The following is a 22,769-nucleotide window of genomic DNA, read 5'->3' on the forward strand; positions in this document are numbered from 1 at the left end:
GTAGCTCACTATGGGACCTGCCCGGGGGAAAGATGCCCCCCTGCCCCCCAGCCCAGCCTGTCCTTATAGGAATTACAGTGTGATGATATTCTCACTTCCCAGCACCATGCTCATGGAAAAGAGCACACCCTGTTCCCATACTTAACAAAAATGCTGGAGCAGATAATTATGGCAAAGAGTGTGTAAATATGCCTCCATCACTGGATAATAACTCAAATGCAAAATTGTACAAGTAAAAACCCACAGCAGCACGTAAATTATGTGGTTAATAGATGATCTCTTCTGTGTAGTTGTGAGACTACAGCTGTCACTGTTTCTCTGTCTCTCTGAAGCTATCCTCCTACAGCTTTGTCATGCAGTACAGTATTTATTTATGTTTACATCCATAATCACCTACATTACAGTAACCCACACCCAATATGTTTACATGATTACACTATCACAAACTAGCACACTATGCTAACTTTTATTCTTACAATTATACTCCAAACAGAACAAATACCAGGTTATGTTAACTAGTTAGTATTAAAGTTTTCCCAGGTCTGTTAGTTCTTTCTTGTCAAATTGATTTGCTGCCCTTTGTCTACCATCCTTAATGTAGGTTTCCATCTTATCTTATATGTCAATTCAGCAGTGTCTACTCCAGTGGATCCCAAACTTTCTTAGTTCGAGGCACCCTTAGGGTCTCCATAATTTTTTCAAGGCACCCCTAAGCCAAAATAATTACCAAGTAGTCACCCGCCTTGTTTACCACCAGCCCTCGCCACGGCACCCCAGGGAGGTCGCCACGGCACCCCAGGGAGGTCGCCGTGGCACCCCAGGGAGCGACGGCACCCAGTTTGGGAACCACTGGTCTACTCTGAGAGCTCAATGTTTTTCATCTATATTTTTTATTTTATTATTTTTTAATACTTGGTTAAAGGATAATTCTACATTTTTAGAATCTTTTTTTTTAAAGTAACCCCTTTCTCCCTATTCCCTCCCCGCTGCCCAGGGGTCTGTAATCAAACCAGGCCCACACAACGGAGTCTTCAATTTGTGAGTAGGCCATAAGCCAAGTGCTATACAGGCCACTCTCCAGTCCCCTCCATTCAGGTTAATCTTGTTCAAAGTCCCAAATTCTGTGTTTATTGAGCTAGGACCATCTGCTTGTGGTCTACTTGTAAATTGGCCCTTCTTTGTGGAGGTTTCATTTTATCATGGACCCCAACATGACAGAGATACCTTAGGGTTTAAACCTCCACAATTCAGGTAAGTGGCAGCAAATTGGTGAATAAAATTATATACCCACACAAATTCGGGTAAAAAATACAAACTCCACACAGATAACACCCTGGTCAGAAATGAACCCATGACCCCAGTGCTGCAAGGCAGCTACGCTATCCAGTGTGCCATTGCAAGGCAGCAATGCTATCCACTGTGCCATTGCAAATGTGTATAAAAATGTGTAATTGTTCTTTAAAAAAACTAGATCACAGTAAACTACCGTTGTTTTATGGTAAATCCCCAGCTTCCCCAAACAAAAGCCCGAAACAGGTGCATATGCATGTATGTATAGTTCTATAACTACATTTCATATATGAATACACTGTATCCAGAATTGTATTTTTCTGTGCACATTTTCTTTTTGCAGAACACAAGTGAGTGATAGATGTGTTGTAACAGACTTAGTAGAGCTGTTAAACATGGTTCCCTTACTTTGTTACACAAAGGGTTAAGCCTTACTGTGCACTCTGTTCTTCTCACTAACCGGTAGATGTGGCAGTGAGAGCTTAGAGTCTGGTCAACTGGAATATATAAAAATAAATTCATAGCTTGCTGTCAGCAGAAATGTAAACAATGAGGTCTGAACTACAGCTTGTTACTCTATTGTACTAAACAAGAGCCACACATAAACCATGCCCCATCAGGACATAATAGTGAGATAACAATGTGAAAAGCTTCGGCCAACATGCAGCAAGAGTTACATTTACAGGGAAATCACCACCTGCATGTTTGTGCAGTTATATCATGTTGTTCGCATAACGTTCTCTATCTGCTAGAAAAAGTGTCTGTTTTTCCAATTGCTCTTTTTAGTTACTCCCATTAAAGTGTCTTTTTTTGTACATATAGAAAATTAGGTTGTCCACAGTTATCCTACTTTTGGTGTTATAGTGTCTGATATCACTGAGAACTTCAGTAACATGTTTACAATGAATTCCTTCCACCCCACTTTGAACTTTGGATATCTTATGTCAAGGACACTTGTGGTTCAGAAGTTATTCACTCTCGCTGGTTCTTCTTCAAAGCCAGGAGAAGTTTAATTGTAAATAGTGTGTTCTGTAAGGTTGTCGTCACAGCTAATTGGACATCTTCAGCTTGTCTATTCATCTGCAACAAAAAAAACTTAAACTGTACAAAATGTTTATGTTGGTAATATCCAGTTGAAAGTAGTTGTCTGTAGTCATTGTTTAAGTTACCGTAATGCAATTTATTCTAAGGAACTACAGCAGAGCAATGCTGTTTTCTGAAGACTCTGACAGTGGATTTTTCACTATAGTTGGTTGGTAGGTGGGATGAATGTTCACATAACAATTTTAAGGAAGTTGTCATAAAATGAAAGGGCTATAATAATTAGTAAATAACATAGATATAAATATTACACCTGTTAACATCAAACTATACAGAAACAAAGACATTATATGGAATTATATTTGACTGATCTGTAGTATGTAGAAGTGATACAGATGGTATTTTGGAATTCCAGTATTGTGGTGTTGATTGACACAGTTGATACCTTTTTCCTATCTCTTCTAGGCAAGACTAGTAGAAAATGCCTTTAAAGCTGAAAGAGCATTCTTGGTTTATGCGTCCCAGCACCAGCACCCCCCAGAGGTAAGAAACACTGATATGTTCAAGTGTGTTGCAATTAGCAATGTTTGGGGATTTAATGAATGTTTCAACCTCCTTAGTGACAGCTGATGGTTAGTGCAGATATGATATAAATAGGTTTGTGGCCTGTTTTCCCATGGTAAGTGACATAGAGGTCAAAATATGTTTCAAATGTTTCAAGCATGTTTTGTTCATTTTAAAGGTTTTTGTTATGTGTAGAAAAAACAATTGTTAGCAATAGAGATACATACACACCACGCCTGTTATATATTTACAATAAATACATGAAAATATTATTTTTTACATGTACATAAATAACACTTTGTACAGGGCTGTACTGATAATTTGGGAGTATGTATTATAAAACTGGACAAAAGTTCTAGCCAATGAAAAACTGGTTCTACCTATGTATCAAGGGGTCACGCCAGCAATAGTAGTGCTGTTGTCAGTGGTAACCCCCGCCATAGAAATGATTGCCGGGTCTTGCCAGTGAAAGCATTCCCTTGCAAAGCCTATATAACAAGGATTGTGGCGGTACATCTTTTCCACATGGGAACACTTAAAAAAATAATATATATACATATATATATATATATATGTATATATATATATATATATATATATATATATATATATATATATACATGTATATATAGATATGCATATATATATATATATATATATATGCATATCTATATATACATGTGTACATATATATATATACATATATTTATATATATATATACATATCTATATACATATCTATATATATATATATATATATATATATATATATATATATATTGGATCTGTTTTCTTTTATTTATTATTCTGTTCTCAACCTGTGGAACTTAAAGACTAAGTCGGGTCTTTCAGTTTCACTGTGTATGTGTGATCCGGCAATCTGGGTCCTGCATGCGCATATGTCCTGTGACTGGCTGCGTATCTTCTGGTAAGTTTTACTGCTCCTGTCGAGGATTGATGTATATGAGATTGATATATATGAGATTGATATATATGAGATTGATGTATATGAGATTGATGCATTGTCGAGGAAGTTGTATATCGCTCAGCTGCACATCGATATTTTATTGATAAATCATCTCAATAGGTGGTTTTCAAAACCAGCCCTATCACCATTTAATAATAAATAGGCCCCATAGGGATAAACAGTATACTGTACTGTACTGTGCACTTATTGTTACTATCCCCAGGGGAAAGCTTGTTTTTTATTCAGACCTACACATCAGTAAATGCAGTTCACAGCTAGCACACACAAGTAAACCCAAACAAGCGTTCACCTATTTTATATGATAATTTAGCCTCTAGGTGGTGATGGTTCACAGGGTCATTGCTGCGACTCTAGGAAATAAATCCTGTACTGAAATTCTATAAGGAGGGGAGTATTTGTTTCCGATGCACTAAACGTTTCCTGTCAATAACCCAAATTAGCTTACAATCTAAGAGATATGCAGAAGGATTGATACATAAAGTAGTGGAATAACAATTGTAGCTGGTCCTGGGTATAGTATGTGTCACCTGCTGGCAACCATTTCTGTCCTTCAACACTTATATTAACTGAACCTCCTCTTCTGGTTCTGGAGAAGGCTTCTCTGTTGTTCTGCATGGACTCCCTTGTGATTATCTGCCAGCTTGGAGTAGCTGCGTGAGCAGTGTTTTTCTTTGAAATCACAGAGCCAAGACACTTGTTCACCACGTGCGCAGGGGTTGTGGAGGCGGCTGCTGCCACCAAAGAGGCCATGCAGGTCACCACAGGAGAAACGGAGATGGCAACAACAATGACAGTGGAACTTACTGGGTCCAGCAGCTGAACTGGATTGGTAATCCAGTAGATATTCCTTGTCCTTGGCACTCCTTGGCACTACACTGTCATCTCCCACTGCCTTAACTAATTTTTAGCAGTTTTATATTGCAAGAAAATGATTATGTGGGAAATACGTCAGAGAGCTATGTATCTACAGTGCAGCCATCTGTTACTGGCATCTCTATGCCTCCATGGATAGTAAAGCTGATCGACAGACAAAATCTTGGATGAAAACAGATTGAAATATCTTGTAGTAATTTTGATTATTATAGACTATATTTAATATAAACACTTAGGGCTAGATTTACTAAGCTGCGGGTTTGAAAAAATGGGGATGTTGCCTATAGCAACCAATCAGATTCTAGCTGTCATTTTGTAGAATGTACTAAATAAATGAAAGCTAAAATCTGATTGGTTGCTATAGTCAACATCCCCACTTTTTCAAACCCGCAGCTTAGAAAATCTATCCCTTAGTGTATTTTAGTTACAACATTTAGATATATTAAAAATAGTTTGCATGCAACTACACAGCAGATGTAAATATAGCAATAAACAGTTTAAATGATGTCTAGGTATAATGTCACTCTCACTTATCCGACTTATCTGAAGATCTATAAGGGCTGTTCGTGAGAATGACGACTTTGACAGCTTACTGGATGTGAGTGTTACCATTGACAATCTCAAGTGTTTCCTGGTGTATGCTTCATGTTCTATTTCACACGCCAAATTTCAGATGGATGCGGTTTTCTAGCTATAATTTGTGTTTTATAAACTGAATTCCCTGTGTCCTTCTCAGTATAGCCCTCAGTTCATTTTGCTCTCAGTCAGTATCTAATAGGTTAAAAGGGAATATAGGGTGATGTCATCGAGTCCAACTTAATGGCTAAATCTACACAGTCTTTGTTGAATCCTAACAGGAAAGCTAACCATTAGTTTATCAAAATGCAGAGGGATGAGAAAAGCAAATGAAGATGACAGCATATCTGCTAATGCCGGAGTGAAGGGGTAATTCTGTCATTCAGCTGTCTAGACTGTTTGCTTTAGTAATGTAAAGCTGTGAATGAGCCATTCAGTCCCTACTAAGGCACAGAAGCTTTGCAGAGATTCATAGACAGCAGTGTGGAGACTGAGAGGATTTGCTCCGCTGTTGTCATTCAATGTCACACAAGGTGACTTAATATTATTTCTATTTATTTTTCAATTGTAAAACAGAAATAATACTGTTTATCACTCAGTTAGACTATATATAGAGAAACACTTAGCATTTAAACTAATAATTACAATTGTCAAATAACTCTAACTTTTCTGTATACATGTAACATAAATATCAGCATATTTGTGTCACTGATGACACAAGCATCATGCTATCCTTGTTCTGTCACTTATCGCTATCCGAGCAATGCACTGGTATGGAGTAATACAGTCAAATAAACTATAAATAAAAATACCCATATCAGTTTTATGTGGGTTTATATTATATGAGATAACTGGATTTAGCTTTTTTTTCCCCAAGCTTCACAGGAGTCATTTTAGGAGCAAGAATCATGCAGGACTCCGTATTCTAAGCATAGGTCTTGTTATCTGTAGGGTGACAGACAAAGAGAAGTTTGTATGTAGGGTTACAGCAGCTGCTGGCCATAGAGCACATTTGATAAATGCCTAATTTATAAGCACTTTAAATTATGTCTCCACCATGATCTCAAGATAGTGAAGTATAGACTGTGTTTAGGATATCATATTTCTATTCATATTGTCCACATGATATAAGACCATCCCAGTATAGATGATCACAGATTGATCTGTACAATTTCGGCTCAACGTTTAATTAATTTTGTATTGCCTTTAGTTCCCTTATTAGGTAGATGACAGAAACAAAGGAATACATTTTTCAAAGGAATAACATACAGGGATAAACAGAGGTAAACAGCTTAATGTAATCAAATCATAAACTATACTTGTTTATGAATAACTAATTTTTTATTTTTTTATTTCTATTCATTTTAAATTTCCAGTATAGTCAGTAGCAAATAGTTTATTATTGAATTTGTAAAGTTCACATATGGGTTTATATGTTAATGTTACTGGCATATAATATGCTTTTTTTACTTTTGGGCAAGTGCAAAAAGCATTAGGTCCGATAATAGTGTTGTGCGCCACGTAGATGTAGAAAAACGTATTATACACCAGAAACACAATTTGCGCTCAACTTAACGTGAACTCCAATAGTCAGTTATTCTTTAACACAATCAATGATCATTGAAAAGAAATAACTTTTACTAAACCCTTTTGATAAGATTAAGTAAAAAGATTTTATGTAACTGAGAGTTCAGTATCATTTTATAATACAGATATGGGTTCTCTACTGCTGAGAGTCATCATGCAGAGAGTTCTAAAATACTGAAAAAAAGAGTCAATTATTACTGCTGTTCAGTGATTTTGTCTTATACATATATAAGATTACCATGTTTCGCCTCCTGCAGTTACTTTGAGGAGCACTGCTAAGCCACTTAACAATACTGGGAATGCCAGGGTCTCGGTGGGGAAAGATGAATAGTTTTTAAATGTAATTTGGTTTATTTTAGGCATGGTGCTCCATAACTCAGTTTTAATTACTTTGTACACCGAGCCTTTACATGCAATAAACCATATTAGAGGATCCAGACAGAGGGATTTGACCCCTTTCTGATTATATTGGGAATAATGTGCAAAAGAGCCACTGTTGCTTATAAATAGTAGCAGGGATTCTTGCTGGGGATCGGTCCTGGGTTGAGAGTGTAGTGTTGTAAATTATAGCAGAATACTGTCACTCTATCTTAAATTGAGGGTAAATTGAGTCTACTGAAGGAAGAAAATTGGAGAGGGCGTTTTTTGGCATAGCATTTTAGCAGATATTTGATCATATTGGCAAAAGCAGTGTTAGATGTTTTGTTAAATTTTGGTGTAAAAATTTTGCACCTATTGTTTATTTGGGTCAAGTAAGGTAGATAAAAAAAAATTTAGTTTTAGTTATTTGATGTTTACATTGTGTTGCCCGGTAAAATCAATCTATGCCTACATTTGCGGATTTGTAGATTTTCTGGAAAATGCACATGGAGAAAACAAAATCACTGCTAAGTACAACTACAGTCATGGCCAAAAATATTGGCACCCTTATTCAAATAACTCACAATTCCCTCTCAACAGAATGTGAAATTAACAATAGTATTTGGTCTGTACAATTCTTTCTCTGTTAATATACAGAACTTTTAGGGTTTTTTTATCCTGAATTTAATACAGCATATATTTTAAATAAAATAATAAAAATAAAATAAATGGAATTGACAATATGATCGACACCCTAGACTTAATATTTGGTAGCACAGCCTTTGGTCAATATAACTGTAGTCGACTGCTTCCTATTACCATAGATGGCTCCCTGTACCCCTCTACTGGCAGTTTGATCCACTCTTCTTGTGCAAACTGCTACAGTTCTTTCCGATTTGAGGAGTGCCTTCTCCCAATTGGTTTTTTCAGATCTCTCCACAGGTGTTCCATGGGATTTAGATCTGAAGTCATTGCTGGCCATTTCAGAACAGTCCAGTGTCTAGCCTTGAAGTGTGTTTGGGGTCATTGTCCTATTGAGACCCAGCTTTCTGACACTGGATTCAACATTGTACTGCAAAATGGCCAGGTAATCTCCAGATTTCATAGACACCCAGTGTCACATGCATCATAGCAACTCCAAAACATAACTGAACCTCATCCATGTTTGGCTATAGGGAAGGTATTGTTTTAATTTTGCTTTCTGTAAACCTAGGGATGATGTGTCTTACAAATAAAGCTCTATTTTGGTCTCATCTGTCTACAGGACATTCTCCGAGAAATAATTTAGCTTTGTCAGGTGTGTTTCGGCAAGCTCCAATCAGGCTTTCGCTCATAGTGAGAGTGAGTCATCCTACTGCTGGTCCTTCAACCATATAACCCCTTTCATTAAGTTGACGAAGGATAGTGCTAGTTGAAACTGTTGTACCTTGTATCTGAAAGTCAGCTTGAATCTATCTGGCAGTTGTTTGAGGTGCTTTCTCCACCTTTCCAATAAACCTGCTCTGCAATCTTTGATCAAGTTTTCGATGAGATTGGCTAAAGTGCCATGGACCTTTAACTGTAGCTGCCTACATATGTTTTTATCAATACATGTGTTTAAAGGGGAGTCAGTGTGTATACATGAAATTGGTGGCACTACTGTGTGGAATAATATGAACTGGGCGCACTTATATTTGTCGTCATTTTAACTGGTGGCACTTCTATTTTTCATAATATGAACTGGAGGCACTGATGTGTCATAATAGAAACTGGGGGCATTATTGTGGCATAATATGAACTTGGGGAACTAACGTGTGTCATAATAGAATCCGTGGGAACTAATATGGCATAATATGGACTTGGGGCACTATTGTGTGTCATAATATAAATTGGGAGCACTACTGTGTGGCATAATATGATCTTGGAGCACTACTGTGGCATAACATGAACTGGGACCAATACTGTATGGCATAATATGAACTGGGACACTGTTGTGGCATAATATGAACTGGGACCAATACTGTATGGCATAATATGAACTGGGACACTATTTTGGTATAATATGAACTTGGGCACTACTGTGTCATAATATGAAATTAGAGCACTAATGTGTGGCATAATATAAATTGGGAGCACTACTGTGTGACATGATATGAACTGGGGGCACAACAGTGTGACATAAAATGATCTGGGGGCACTTCTGTTGCATAACTTGAACTGGGGGCACAACTCTGCGGCATAATATGAACTTCGGGGAACTACTGTGTGGCATAATAGGAACTGGGGGCACGTATTTATATTATAATAGTAACTGTGGCATAATATTGACTGGGCCACTACTATATGGTATAATAAGACTTGAGGCACTAATGTGTGGCATAGTATGAACTAGGGGCACTGCTGTGGCATAATATGATCTGGGGGCACTGCTGTGTGGCATAATACGATATGAGAGCACTTCAAGACACCGCCCCCTTAGGAGGTGCTAGAAATGACCCACTGTGGTGCAGACTATGCCTCGCTAGGTTTCCCGGGGTAGCATAGCACACCCTAATGTGGTGTGCATCTATGAAGGCTGCATTACCCCCTACAAATCTTCCTATAGGGCCCGGTGGTTGCATGTTATGCCCCTTAGGATGAAGGTAGGCTTCTCACACCTCTGACCAGCCAGATAAATCGTCCTTTTGCTGGTAGGAAAAGACTGTACATCCACTCATAAAATTGGGAACATCTATCTAAATGCGCCTTCTCCACCCTTGGCAGCTGATTTAATAATCTTATCCCACAAAATTAAATCTTCTTTTCCTACACTTAAGTGCAATACTAGGTACACTTATGCCCCTAATCTGCACTTAGCAAGGAATGCCCTTGATCCACCCAACTTTTTCCATCAATCGGTGAAAATATTTGCATCACCGTGGATACGGTTGCCTTGGCCTGAATGTATATTCATGCACTTTTAAGCGCAGATTCTAAAGTTATTTTTACTGAATAAGTGGAAAGAAGTGATCTTATCTTCATATACAAGGCTTTTTTTTATTTAATTTGAAATGTATACTGTAAGTGTAAGTGACAGGGAAGTCTTTATCTGGAAATAAATATGTGCTAAATATTTAATTTAGCACATATCTATCCTTAGCTATGTCTTGTACAAGTACATTGAGCATTCATGGACACAGGATTTATACCACATGAGCTCAAACTCATTACAAGAAACTTACTTTAGCAAATTATTGGGTCTTTTTATTGGTAATTACAAAGATAGTTCATCTTGTTTTGCTGATATTTAACAACAAAATATTGCTAATACAGCTGAGCTGCTGGCTGAGGGCTCCGACCGCTTCACCTGCCAGGATTTCTGGCCGCACGTGTGCACTGGAACTGAAGTCCAGATTGAATGAGAAAATAAAAAGAATAAAATACCAGGCCTGCCCATCTTTTGAAAGGGGAAACTTCACTGGAGGCTTTGGTAAATAGAGAGATTGTTAAATTGGCTTTCTCCATGCCGGAGAAACCCGGGGAACCTAATCGCCGGCTTGGCTATCTCTGGCCAAAACACTGATTTTCATCGGGGATGGGGCTTCTTGCACGTCGATGTATAGAGCCCTTAATGTGACATTATAAAGAGGGAGCATTGTAAAAATTAAGTTCAAATTAAGCCTCATCCATGAAACAATATTTCTTTTAACAGTGAATTAAAAATCTATTGTAAATGTGTACTGTAAAATGTGCCTTTGCTTCTTGTACTAGCAGCTAGAGCCTTAGTAATGGTAAACAATGACTTGACAAGAAGTTTCAAAAGCCCAAGTGCAAGATTTTTAGTCACCCAACACACGTGCCTACCCTTAATTGAACCGCTATGTATAGTATAGAAAAGAGCAACATTCACAGTGCAATATATTGTACTACAAGGAGCATTATATTAGAACAATGTATGTCCAATGTATGAATTGCTTGTAATATGTCACAATTTGTAAAACTTAAGAGGGTTAGAGCCCTCATAGAATGAATATTAGTAGCTCTTTGGGAGTTTGTTCCACTTACTGAATTGTTTGCTTTTTGAAACCATTGTATGCATGTACTAATGTGTTTATTCACATACATAAACGAAATAAATGTATGTGTATATGCCCTTTGTGTTGAGGTTTGACATAAACAGTACAGTGGTGCCTCTGTATGAGCCGATTAGTAATGCACAGTCAATCCTCCTCCCTCCCTCTTCTTTGAGACCTGCAATCATTGTGAAATGAGCCTGTGCTAGGAATATAATTCCAGTTGGCATACCAGTCCTGCAGCAACTGTAATAACTTACTGAGCAGAGGACCTGCTCTGTGACTTTTTATGGTCATGTTCTATATTTATATGTGCGATGGGAACAGTCAGATGGCTTTCTTACCTGATAGAAATGTTTGTGTGTACCAGCTAGTGGCCGCTTGAAGTGCAAAGCAGAAATACTCCTCGCTATTACAATTAAGCACTGTTGCCGACAGACATTCCTATTCAGTACATTTCAATATTAAATAATCTCCTATCGTTATTAGCCTGCTCCTTTGTAATGAAACCGTTTTATAAATAGAAGTAGAAGGGCACTTTGTGAGACAAGTTTTCCTCTATCCTAATATGACCTTGCTTGTTACTGTGGACTACTCCCTTTATCTCTGTCTGATTAGATTGCAAGCACTAACATCCAAATGATAAACAGTAAATAAATAGTAAACTAAGTCATTTTTTTGTCTCTGTTTATTGGCTGCAAATGAATCAATATATATATATTAGGATGAACTAATTATTCTGAAACAGTTACTGCTTTCATGGTCTGTGGTTGCAATACATGCTTATAAACAGTAAATGGTTGCAACATAATAATCTGCTGATATATCTTCCTGGAACAATCTCACCATTTGCTGTTGTCACAGCTACTTCAGTCTGGAAAAGTCTGTTTTTAGAAATCGGACCACCCAGAAACTGCTATCAGCATAGACTAAAGAAATCAGGTTTGTATCTCAAATATTTCTTGATTTTGTGTTTAGCATCAGAAGGTGCAGTTCTACGTCTGTCCTGTTGTGTGCAAAAACATCTTGTGCTTTTCCTTTTAGTGACCCTTGCTGCTTAAGGTCTGGTTTACACATTGCGCTGGGAAAATTGGGCAGCATGGTGGCGTAGTGGTTAGCACTTCTGCCTTACAGCACTGGGGTCATGAGTTAAAATTCCTGACAATGGCCTTATCTGTGAGGAGTTTGTATGTTCTCCCTGTGGTTGCGTGGGTTTCCTCCGGGTGCTCTGGTTTCCTCCCACACTCCAAAAACATACTGGTAGGTTAATTGGCTGCTAACAAATTGACCCTAGTCTGCGTGTCTGTGTGTGTGTTAGGCAATTTAGACTGTAAGCCCCAATGGGGCAGGGACTGATGTGAGTGAGTTCTCTGTACAGCGCTGCAGAATTAGTGGCGCTACATAAATAAATGTTGATGATGATGATGAAAAATGCACATCTTAAGCTACGTATACACTGGAGCTTTTCCGCCCAATCATCGTGCCATACAACCATTCGGTCGGATGGCGCTTTAGTCTGTATAATTGCACAATGGTCAAAAGTCTTCCCAAAGTGGCTATTGTCGGTTCTTTTCGTTAGTCGTACTGTTTCATAATCTCGTTCTACTCACCTTCGGATCAGGTAGTGTGCATCAATTCAAGACCGATCCACGACCAGCTGCCGATAGTTCCTCAAACTGCGACTCCTTTCGGGGTGTGTGCATGTAAATTTCTGATGTCTGTAGCTCTTCCACGTGGTGCGGTGCCTGCACATCAGTCAGTGGTCAATTAAGTGCTTCAAACGGAAAAGCAATAGTAGTTGTCTATTGCATTTATGTGTATAGCATATGTCTGCTTGCCTAATTATACACCTTTTTACTGGACAGTCTACAAGAAAGGCACATAGCTATGTTTTTTATAGATGTGTTTTGTATGCTTGCATACTTGTGTACATGTACTACAAGAAAATAGTCAGACAGCGTCTGATTATTCAATAGGCCAACTAGGCTGCTGCCCAGGGCACTAGGCTTTAGGGGGGGTGCACAACATTTTGGATGGTACAAAATTGTGTTAGGGAGAGGTATAAACTAAAGTTCCTTTTAGAATGTAAGAGAATACTTCTCAAAGTAAAAATAAAACGTGAAATAAAAATGCAGTAAGGTTTTAATTGTGATGTATTCCCACGATAAAGGCTGTGATCAATGAGACATCCTTGGGCAGGCGCTTGAGAATAAGCGAGTAGTAAAGACAAGTATGGCCTCACATCCTCCTCCTCAGTGATGCTTGTTCATGCCTCAGTTCTGCTATACATTTCTCATTTTAATGAAAATGAGCGACAAAGATTGACGTGACTCTTTTTAAAAGCCAAGTGTAGCTGAGTATTGAAAAACGATAAGCATTGGGGTGGAGCAGGGCCATCTTAACAACATTATGGGCCCCCGGGCAAAGCCGTGCACCGGGGCCCCTATATATATATATATATAAATATATATATATATATATATATATATATATATATATATATATATATATATATATAAACATATATAGAAAGATAGATAGATAGATAGATAGATATAGATAGATGTACTTGCTCAGTGACCCTTGAAGGTTTTTTTTGCAGGTTTTTTCTTTTGCAGGATTATTTATTCTAATTAAGAGCCCTGCCTATGGGGCCCCCTTGCCCGTAGGGCCCCGGGCACCTGCCCATCGTGCCCAATGGAAAAGATGGCCCTGGGGTGGAGGGGTGTGCAGGAAGCCATATTTTTAATTAAGGACAAGGGGCCTGATTCATTAAGGATCCTAACTTGAGAAACTTCTTATTTCAGTCTCCTGGACAAAACCATGTTACAATGCAAGGGGTGCAAATTAGTTTTCTGTTTTACACATAAGTTAAATACTGACTGTTTTTTCATGTAGCACACAAATACTTGATAGCTTATTTGTACACTGAAATTTAAAGTTGATATTTGTGTGCTACATGAAAAAACTGTCAGTATTTAACTTATGTGCAAAACAGAATACTAATTTGCACCCCTTGCATTGTAACATGGTTTTGTCCAGGAGTCTTAAATAAGAAGTTTCTTAATTTAAGATCCTTAATGAATCAGGCCCCTAGAGTTTGAATAAAGTCACGCTCCTCTTTTTATTAGCTACATTTATACTGGTAATGCTGTGGAGGGGGAGGGGGGCATGTCAGTAATGTGTTAATGTAACTACAAATATATATGTATCAATCATATCATATATCATATCAATGTTCTAGCCTGTCAAAATTTAAGCTAGTTTGTAATTTTCTCCATAGACATACATGGTAGGTTAATTGGCTGCTGAGCAAAATGGACCCTAGTGTGCATGCCTGTGTGTGCCTGTGTTTGTATGTGTGAATATAGACTATATAAATAAAAAATAATAATAATTGATTAATAGCATTTGTTGCGCATATTGAACAAATAATAATGAGAACATGTTTTTTTTTCTTCTGTATTCATGATATCAATACTTTATAACAGATTAAAATTTCAGCTTAAGTGAGATACAAATATAAAGCGGAAGTTGTCCCGAGAAAAAACCTAATTTAGTATATAAAGAAGAGAGCATTCACAGCAATAGGGCCTAAATTGATGTATATCAAAAATTTGTGACTCAGTCTAGCATTCCCTAAACTCCCAGACAGTCAAAGGGTTAATATATGCTAAGCTGTTGTCATAGTGATCAATGGTCACTCAAATTACTGCATTTTACAAGCATGTTTAAGACACTTTGGCAGTGTTTGACGCATAGGTAAATGCAGGAGAGTGTTACACGTGCTCAGAATCCCCCTCTAGACCATACTTACTAATTAAATCTTGAACAAAATCAGTTAGACGGCCATCTTAGCACTATAAAAGCACATGTAATGACTCCTTTCTGAAGGGCAAGGAGAACATATCCATAAATTTGATATATAGATATTATATGTCAAATTTGTTTTGTATGTATATACTTGAAGTCATCAACTAGACGCAACAATGGGCTGACAAATTGTGGTGCAGGGTCTGAGACAATGTTTTGTATCTCCGTTACCAAAACATCACCTGATGGAAGAATGGTGTTACATCTCCTAATAGCATTCCAGACACTCAAACAATCTATGCTAAGGTGCATTGAAGTGGTTCTTACTGTTCGTGATGGTCCAACGTCCTATTAATTCACTTTATGAAGGTGTGTCCCTTAATTTAGTACATACCTTATAATTTTTATTTTTTAAAAGATTTAGTTCTTCTTTAAAGATGACACAATACTAATCTGTTTCATAACATAAAATGGGGATATCTGGATGAATACTTTATTTCTTTAGAGTAATCCAAAGGCTTTTTAAGATGCCTCTCTGTGTTTCAGTTATTTCACAGAACATGGTTGGCCCATTTTGACAGATACGATGTTCAAGTAAACAGTTCGCAACTTCACAATGTTTCTTTATTCACTGGTCGTATTGGCCTGTGTGATCATATTCATCTGGTGGCATGAGCCATTTACTGTCCAGTAAAAATTACCTCAGACTTTCCTTACATTGGGAGAACATTTTGGACACATGCATCGATTTTATGCCAATTTGGCTTAGACAAAGCAGATAATGGAAATTGCAGGGTGTGTGTGTATTATACCAATAACAGATAAGTAAAATGTATCTCCTGGGAGATATTAAAATATATCCTAATTATAAATTGTGTTACATTTTCCACAAATGTTCACTTATAAGGCATAATGTTACTTTATTCTTAAACCACACAAAGAGATAATTGTCATGCTTCTTTCACTTCACAGACATAGACACTGAGGGGTATATTTACTAAACTGCGGGTTTGAATAAGTGGAGATGTTGCCTATAGCAACCAATCAGATTCTTGTTATCATTTATTTAGTACATTGTACAAAATGACAGCTAGAATCTGATTGGATGCTATAGGCAACATCTTAACTTTTTCATGATTCTTTGATGCCAATAGAATCAATAAAAGTAGATTATTTTAATTGAAGAAAGCAAAAGCATGAATTCCATTAAAATAAGTCTTTCTTCCAGGTAATCCCAGTGATTATATACCTTCTGTATTATTCTTACAGGGCACAGGATAAATTACTCTGTGTGGGACAATAATATGGCTACCACTGCACAATAACTGTTTTGCACATGTCAGGAAATAGTTCCTGCTTCTTCCCAGCAGAGTATGACATGATTGCTCAGTAAAAGCCAGTCAGTCATGGACCTCCTTGGTGGTCATGTGATGACGGAGAAAGGAGGCAGGATGTGTCTGCAGAGGAGAGGGTTATTGCAAAGTCTATCTGCCCACTACATCAATTGTCATGTGACTAGTTCCCACGACACTGAGCAGCCTGCAGATTCTTAATACAAGCTTGATTCACAATTCAAAGGAAAAATGAACAGGACAGTATGTTTTCTTAAAGGTAACCAGAGTGATATATGTTAATGAAACGTGCCTCATTTTTTGCATTGCAGCTTTTAGAGGTTATTTTTTAATGTGTAGCTGAAAAGTTTGAAATAAAAATGGGGTTAATTATCACAAAATCAATGGATGGTTTGAACGAGTCATTATGCAGAGCAGCACTTACCTCTTGTTCTTAACAATCTTAAGAAACTCTGTAATAAAACATAAGTGTTTATGCAAAGGATCCTAAAGTAATCTGAAGCAACTGTACCCTGTCTAAAATGACAAGGCATTTCATAGAGCTTATGCCTCAGTAATGCTAGATGTTTTTCCAGATCGCTTCTGTATCTTCTCTGCTATGGTTATTTTTTTTTCTATCTGCTGCTGAATACGCAAATCTACTAACCCTAAAATGCAAATTGTTTTATGGAAAATAAAAACTGGACATTTCACAATTATGTACAGTAGTTTCAGATGATAATGAGATATTTTAGATAGTTAGCCTATTAAAAGACGGGAATATTGTGATACCTAACTTGGCTGACAACAGATTTATATTGAATTTGCTCAAAGGTTCCTCAAAGGTGCAAAATAATAAAAAACGTGCAGTATGTTTAGTGCAAGTTAGACAATGAGGGAAATTCAATTCAGCACGTTGTGTCTCCGGAACAGTCCACAAAGACATATCGCTCTGCTGTTCCGGCTGGAATCTCCGCTCATTTTTCCTTGCACCCCACATAGATGCGAGGAAAATGAAGCTGAGATTCCTTACGTAATGGCCTGCAATGCAATGTCTGACTGCACATGGCGACCAATTGAATCTCCTCCAATGAAAGAACATTTCTGATTGGTTGCTATGATTTTAGTAGAGAATTGCACTTTTGAACTGCATTTGTTCAATGCAGTGAATATATAAGTTTATGAATGATACAGGATGCCTCACATATAGTATTAGCATATTTCCCACCTGTGATGGCAGGCATTAGCCTTTACCAGGGCTTTGGTAAATAGGGGTAAGCTCTAAATTCTGCAAAAAAAAACCCTTTTCAAAGGTTTTAAGGCTTATCTCTCATTAGTAAATAGACCCGTAAGGGTTATTTATGATCCTTATACCTATAACAGGATGTATTTTGCTCTTTTGCAGAAAATCATACTTCTACCAACGTAATAAAAAGGCTTCAAATACTCAAAAGTGACAATATAATAAAGACAATACTGATCCTTACTCTCATGACTAAGATATACATGAGGCTAAACCTAACTTTATTTTAAGTTGGACTTGTGATATTTTTTCTGTTTCCATCATGCGCTTTTTCAGGTTTATCTGCTAACCTACAAACGTCGGTGATGATTGATTTTACTGGGGTGTTTCCAAAGACTTTAAAGTGTAGTGGGTAACTCAAAGTTTGCTAGGGGAACAAGTCAGTGCTCTTGTGCAGATAAAGAAGCGTTGGTGGTCTGCACAATCTGCTGTACGTAAATGTTATGTGCTGCAGGATCTAATAGTTGACCAAATAAAATATGATTTAGACGGTCTCAACTATATTATGTAATAAAAATAGTACTAAAATAAGAAGGACTTGGGCGCAGTAAAAGCGTTATAGAGCTTTTCATGTTATTTTTTTTTTATTACTGGGGCAGCACGGTGGCTTAGTGCTTAAGCTGGGTACACACTACAGAAATTTCGACCAACTTTTTATGCCGTGCGATTTTACATGTGACCGATGGTCTGATCGCTCGGTCCATGGACTGCATACACACTAGCCTTGTTTAGGACGAGAAAGGGAAGAGCGGACGTCCCTTTAGCGACTTTTTACAGCCATGTTGTCGTGAGCAGTGACTGTAATTTCATACTCACTGTTGTGGATCGGTCGGAAGTTTATACACACTACACAGCGGAAACGAGATTTGGAACGAAAATATTAAACGGTACGACCAACCAAATGAGGCGATAATCGTCCATTTGGGCAGACTTTCGACCATCGTGTCACTGTACACACTGACCCGACTTTCGAACAAGCGGTCGTATGTCGGCTGATTTAGCCGATTATTGGATGAAAAGTTAGCACTTCTGCTTCACATCACTGGGGTCATGAGTTCGATTCCCGACCAGGGCCTTATCAGTGAGGAGTTTGTATGTTCTCCCCGTGTTTGCGTGGGTTTCCTCCGGGCGTTCCAGTTTCCTCCCACACTCCAAAAACATACTAGTAGGTTAATTGGCTGTTATCAAATTGACCCTAGTCTGTCTGTCTCTGTGTTGGGGAATTTAGACTGTAAGCTCCAATGGGGCAGGGACTGATGTGAGTGAGTTCTCTGTACAGCGCTGCGGAATTAGTGGCGCTATATAAATAAATGATGAAGATGATGATGATGATTACTGAGATTAAGTGTAATATGTGGCCTATTTGAAGGTTATAGGAATAACAATGCAGCCCCTGAAGTGTATCACACTGCCCATCACTGATCTAAGTCAATCTAGAGATTATATGGCAATGTGATGAAAGCAGTTGCATTATGACAGAGATTTATTTATTAAACTATAATATGCATTATAAATGTGTCACTGCTTTAAACAATCACCTCTACTTTTATTAGCTTATTACAGGCTAAATGATTTAGCAGTATACAGTTGTGTATAGTGAGGTGCACTTTCTATGACTACTTTGCATATTGTTTTTTGTCAAATTAAGTAGTTAAGATCACTTTGGCTGCTTGTTGCTGTTACAATATCACATCTATGTCCCGGACAGACACAGATTTTAAAGGTTTGTCCCTGTAAAATTGTGTCCCTGGACATTCCTCTTCCCTGTCCCTATTCTTCAATATTGTTCAAATGCACAGTGCATTGCCACTTATTCTTCATAGTGGGTGCAATTTTACTATCAATTCTTACATCCTTCACTTTGTAACATAATACAAGATGCAACTGACATTTTATTGAACATCAGTAAATGCCATGCTGAGGATAGTACATACTTGCCTACCTTTGACAAGTTGTATCCGGGAGAGGGGCGTATCTAGAGGGCGGGAGGGGGTGTGGCACGGCGAATTGCATCATTTTTGTCCCGCCCCCGCTTCAAATATGCCGTTTTGTCGCGATTCACCGTAAATGGCCTCATTTTAGCCCCGCAATTTGGGGATGTGGGAGATTTGCCAGCTCTCCCGGAAGTCTGTGAGACCAACCCGAATTTCGGGAGTCTCCCGGACATTACGTGAGAGTTGGCAAGTATGGGATAGTAGTGCACCAAGGTCCGCTATACATTCCAAGACGTTAAACGCTGTACACCCAGTACACCGTATAAATGGCTGTAGTGTATGTTTTCTTACAAGACATATATTCAAATTGCCATGTCATTTGAAGTCATGCTATTTTAAGTAAGGAATCTGGGACTGTGGCACTAAGCCATAAAACTTAGACTGTGAGACAGGTGCAAAGAATGCAAAAGACATAGGCGTCAGAGCGATAAAAAGAGCAGCAGCTGGGTTTTCTCCATTACAACTAAAATATATTGAGCTAAGTAGCTCTTTATTATCAATCACTGATAGTCAAATTCATTTTGGAGTCACAGCTGTTGGCCTGCAGCAGTTGTGAAGTGTTACACTGTCTCTTGGTGATTTGCACATTAGATAGTGCATTGTGTGACTTGTGAGTTGTCATTGTGTACATGTCCTTAAATGATCATTCTGCCACAGTGCATTAGTTGATAAAAAAAAGCTCTTATTGGTTTATCTCTGTGATTTATTTATGTCATGCTCAAGAACCCATATAATTAGATATATTAATTCATCAGCTTGAACCTCCAAAGTGCATTAGCATAAAAATATAGAGAATTAGGCAAAGGAAAGGGGATGTTTTGGCGTTTAAAAAAAATGTCTTACAAAATAATTTATAGCAGGACATGTCCCCTTAGACACCTATTAGCTTTTAGTGAAAATTCTCCTGTAATTTATAGAATATAGATTATATCGCAATGTGATGAAAGCCAGTTGTATTATGATAGATAATAACCTTATTTATTGATGAAATTATCGTATGCACAATAAATGTCACTGCTTTAAACAATCACCATTGTATTTATTTACTTATTAGAGAGTAAGGGCCTGATGTAGAGTCAGACGCAAGTCCAAGTCGTGCACGGAAAAAGCACTTTTGGCTTGTGCAACAGACCTGGCTGTATGTAAAAAGATGAGAATAAATAATGTAAATAAAACAAAAACAACGTGACCCCCTCCCAAAAAGCTTAACCAACCCTAGTGCTGGCAGCCCAGGCAGGTAGTAGCAAAGTCCTAGAAAAAGGGAGAAGGGAACCTGTGCTAAGAGGCACTCATGGGACTCTTATAAACAAAATAAAAATATAACTTTATTAGTTTTGTTTAAAATAGAGTAAACATTTGTATTATCACTTGATCTGCCCTTAATAAGGCTATATCAATATATCAATGCTCTATTTTAAACAAAACTAATAAAGTTATATTTTTATTTTGTTTATAAGAGTCCCATGAGTGCCTCTTAGCACAGGTTCCTTTCTCCCTTTTTCTATTTCTATTTGATGCATATCCTGTGTGAGTGCACCATATTTGATGGCTACGAATAAGTACTTATAGATACATATAATCATTGTTACATGAAACGTGTCATCAATAATTTAGGACTCACCCAGTGCGATTCACATCTGTCCAGTAGCAAAGTCCTAACACCTGCTGCCGCAAATGATCTGGTAGCGTCACTACATTCCTATTTGGAACATGGGGAACATGGGGATCCCGTGGCCCTGAACTCAAGCTGTGGGCCATCTCCCCAGGGAATCCAGCCCCGTGCTGACCAGCCTGGGGCTGGTTGTCATTCGTCCCCCCTTCCTAATTTTACTACTACCAGCCTAGGCTGATAGGATTGGCACTAGGATTGGTTAATTACTGTGGGAGTGTGGAATACCGTTTTTTTTTTTTTTAAAAAAAAACAAAAAACAACAACTTCTTTTTGTATTTCTTTATTTTCCTTACGGGGCCGCTGTGACTGATACACCTAAGTTTATTAGTTGCATTGGCCTGTAAGGTAGATAAAGAGGTGCGTCTGTGCAATTTGCATAGCACTCTGATTCCCACAGAGCTTTCAGAATCCTATATAAATTACAGGATGCAATTTACACATACGATTTAGGTGTAATGTGCATCTAACTCTACATCAGGCCCTAACAGTACTATTTATGATAGAGCGAAAAGCCCTTCCTCCAGCGCAAACTTCCATTTCATCCGGGTTTAGGGCTTTCCCTATTTACCATAGCCCCAGGCCGGTGAAGACTTAGAGAGGTCTTTAGTGCCCAGCAAAAGAACCACCGCTGTCCTCCTAACTGAGGATGGCGATAACAGAGGCTCTGCACAAGATGAAATGCTTCATTATTTAAATAATTAATTTAAATATATGAAAATACTCGGATATATTTAAATATATGGGGGAATAAAATCTATTTTTCTATTCATTTTTTTCTTCTATTTTTATCAAATTCGGGTTTACAGTTCCACTTCGCATGTGTGTACCGGCAAGCCAGTTCATGCATACGCATATGTTGCCACACTAGCTGGGTGAAGTGGTAAAGTTAATGTTAAATTTCTCCAGGATTTTGTAACTCTCTCTGAACTTCAGGCTGCATTTCCTGATAATCTCAGGCTGTTGTCCCTCTCTTCTCACTTGTCGCTGTGCCTCCAGGGTAAGAATCCAGCCCAGACACCCAGGGAGGGTCCAGCCTGTCTCCCCTTTCTGTACAACCAGCTCTACACCCTATGTCACTGTGCACAGCACTGTGTAGCCCTCAGCATGCAGGCCCAGCATTTCCCTGTGCTGAACCATCTCATACTGCTATCTCCTGGGTGTTACATTGTGTCACTGTGTGCTGTACGCCCCACTCATATCCACTCCTCACTGTAACACTGCACAGCTGAAGGACCACTACACTGGTAGACCCAGGCCCCCAGTCAGGCCTGACCCCAAGGGGTAAATGTATCAAGCTGCGGGTTTGAAAAGTGGAGATGTTGCCTATAGCAACCAATCAGATTCTA

General features: G+C 38.2%; 1 protein-coding gene across 1 annotated transcript in view; it reads left to right on the forward strand.

Moving 5' to 3' along the window:
• CAP2 (cyclase associated actin cytoskeleton regulatory protein 2) overlaps positions 1 to 22,769 on the forward strand; it is a 108,696-nt gene that overhangs the window by 36,553 nt on the left and 49,374 nt on the right. Inside the window, exon 4 of the mRNA XM_075213109.1 lies at positions 2,797 to 2,874. Coding sequence (XP_075069210.1) covers positions 2,797 to 2,874 — 78 coding nt within the window. The remainder of the gene's footprint in view (positions 1 to 2,796; positions 2,875 to 22,769) is intronic.

Source organism: Mixophyes fleayi, chromosome 5, assembly GCF_038048845.1.
Source record: "Mixophyes fleayi isolate aMixFle1 chromosome 5, aMixFle1.hap1, whole genome shotgun sequence".
Taxonomy (NCBI): Eukaryota; Metazoa; Chordata; class Amphibia; order Anura; family Limnodynastidae; genus Mixophyes; species Mixophyes fleayi.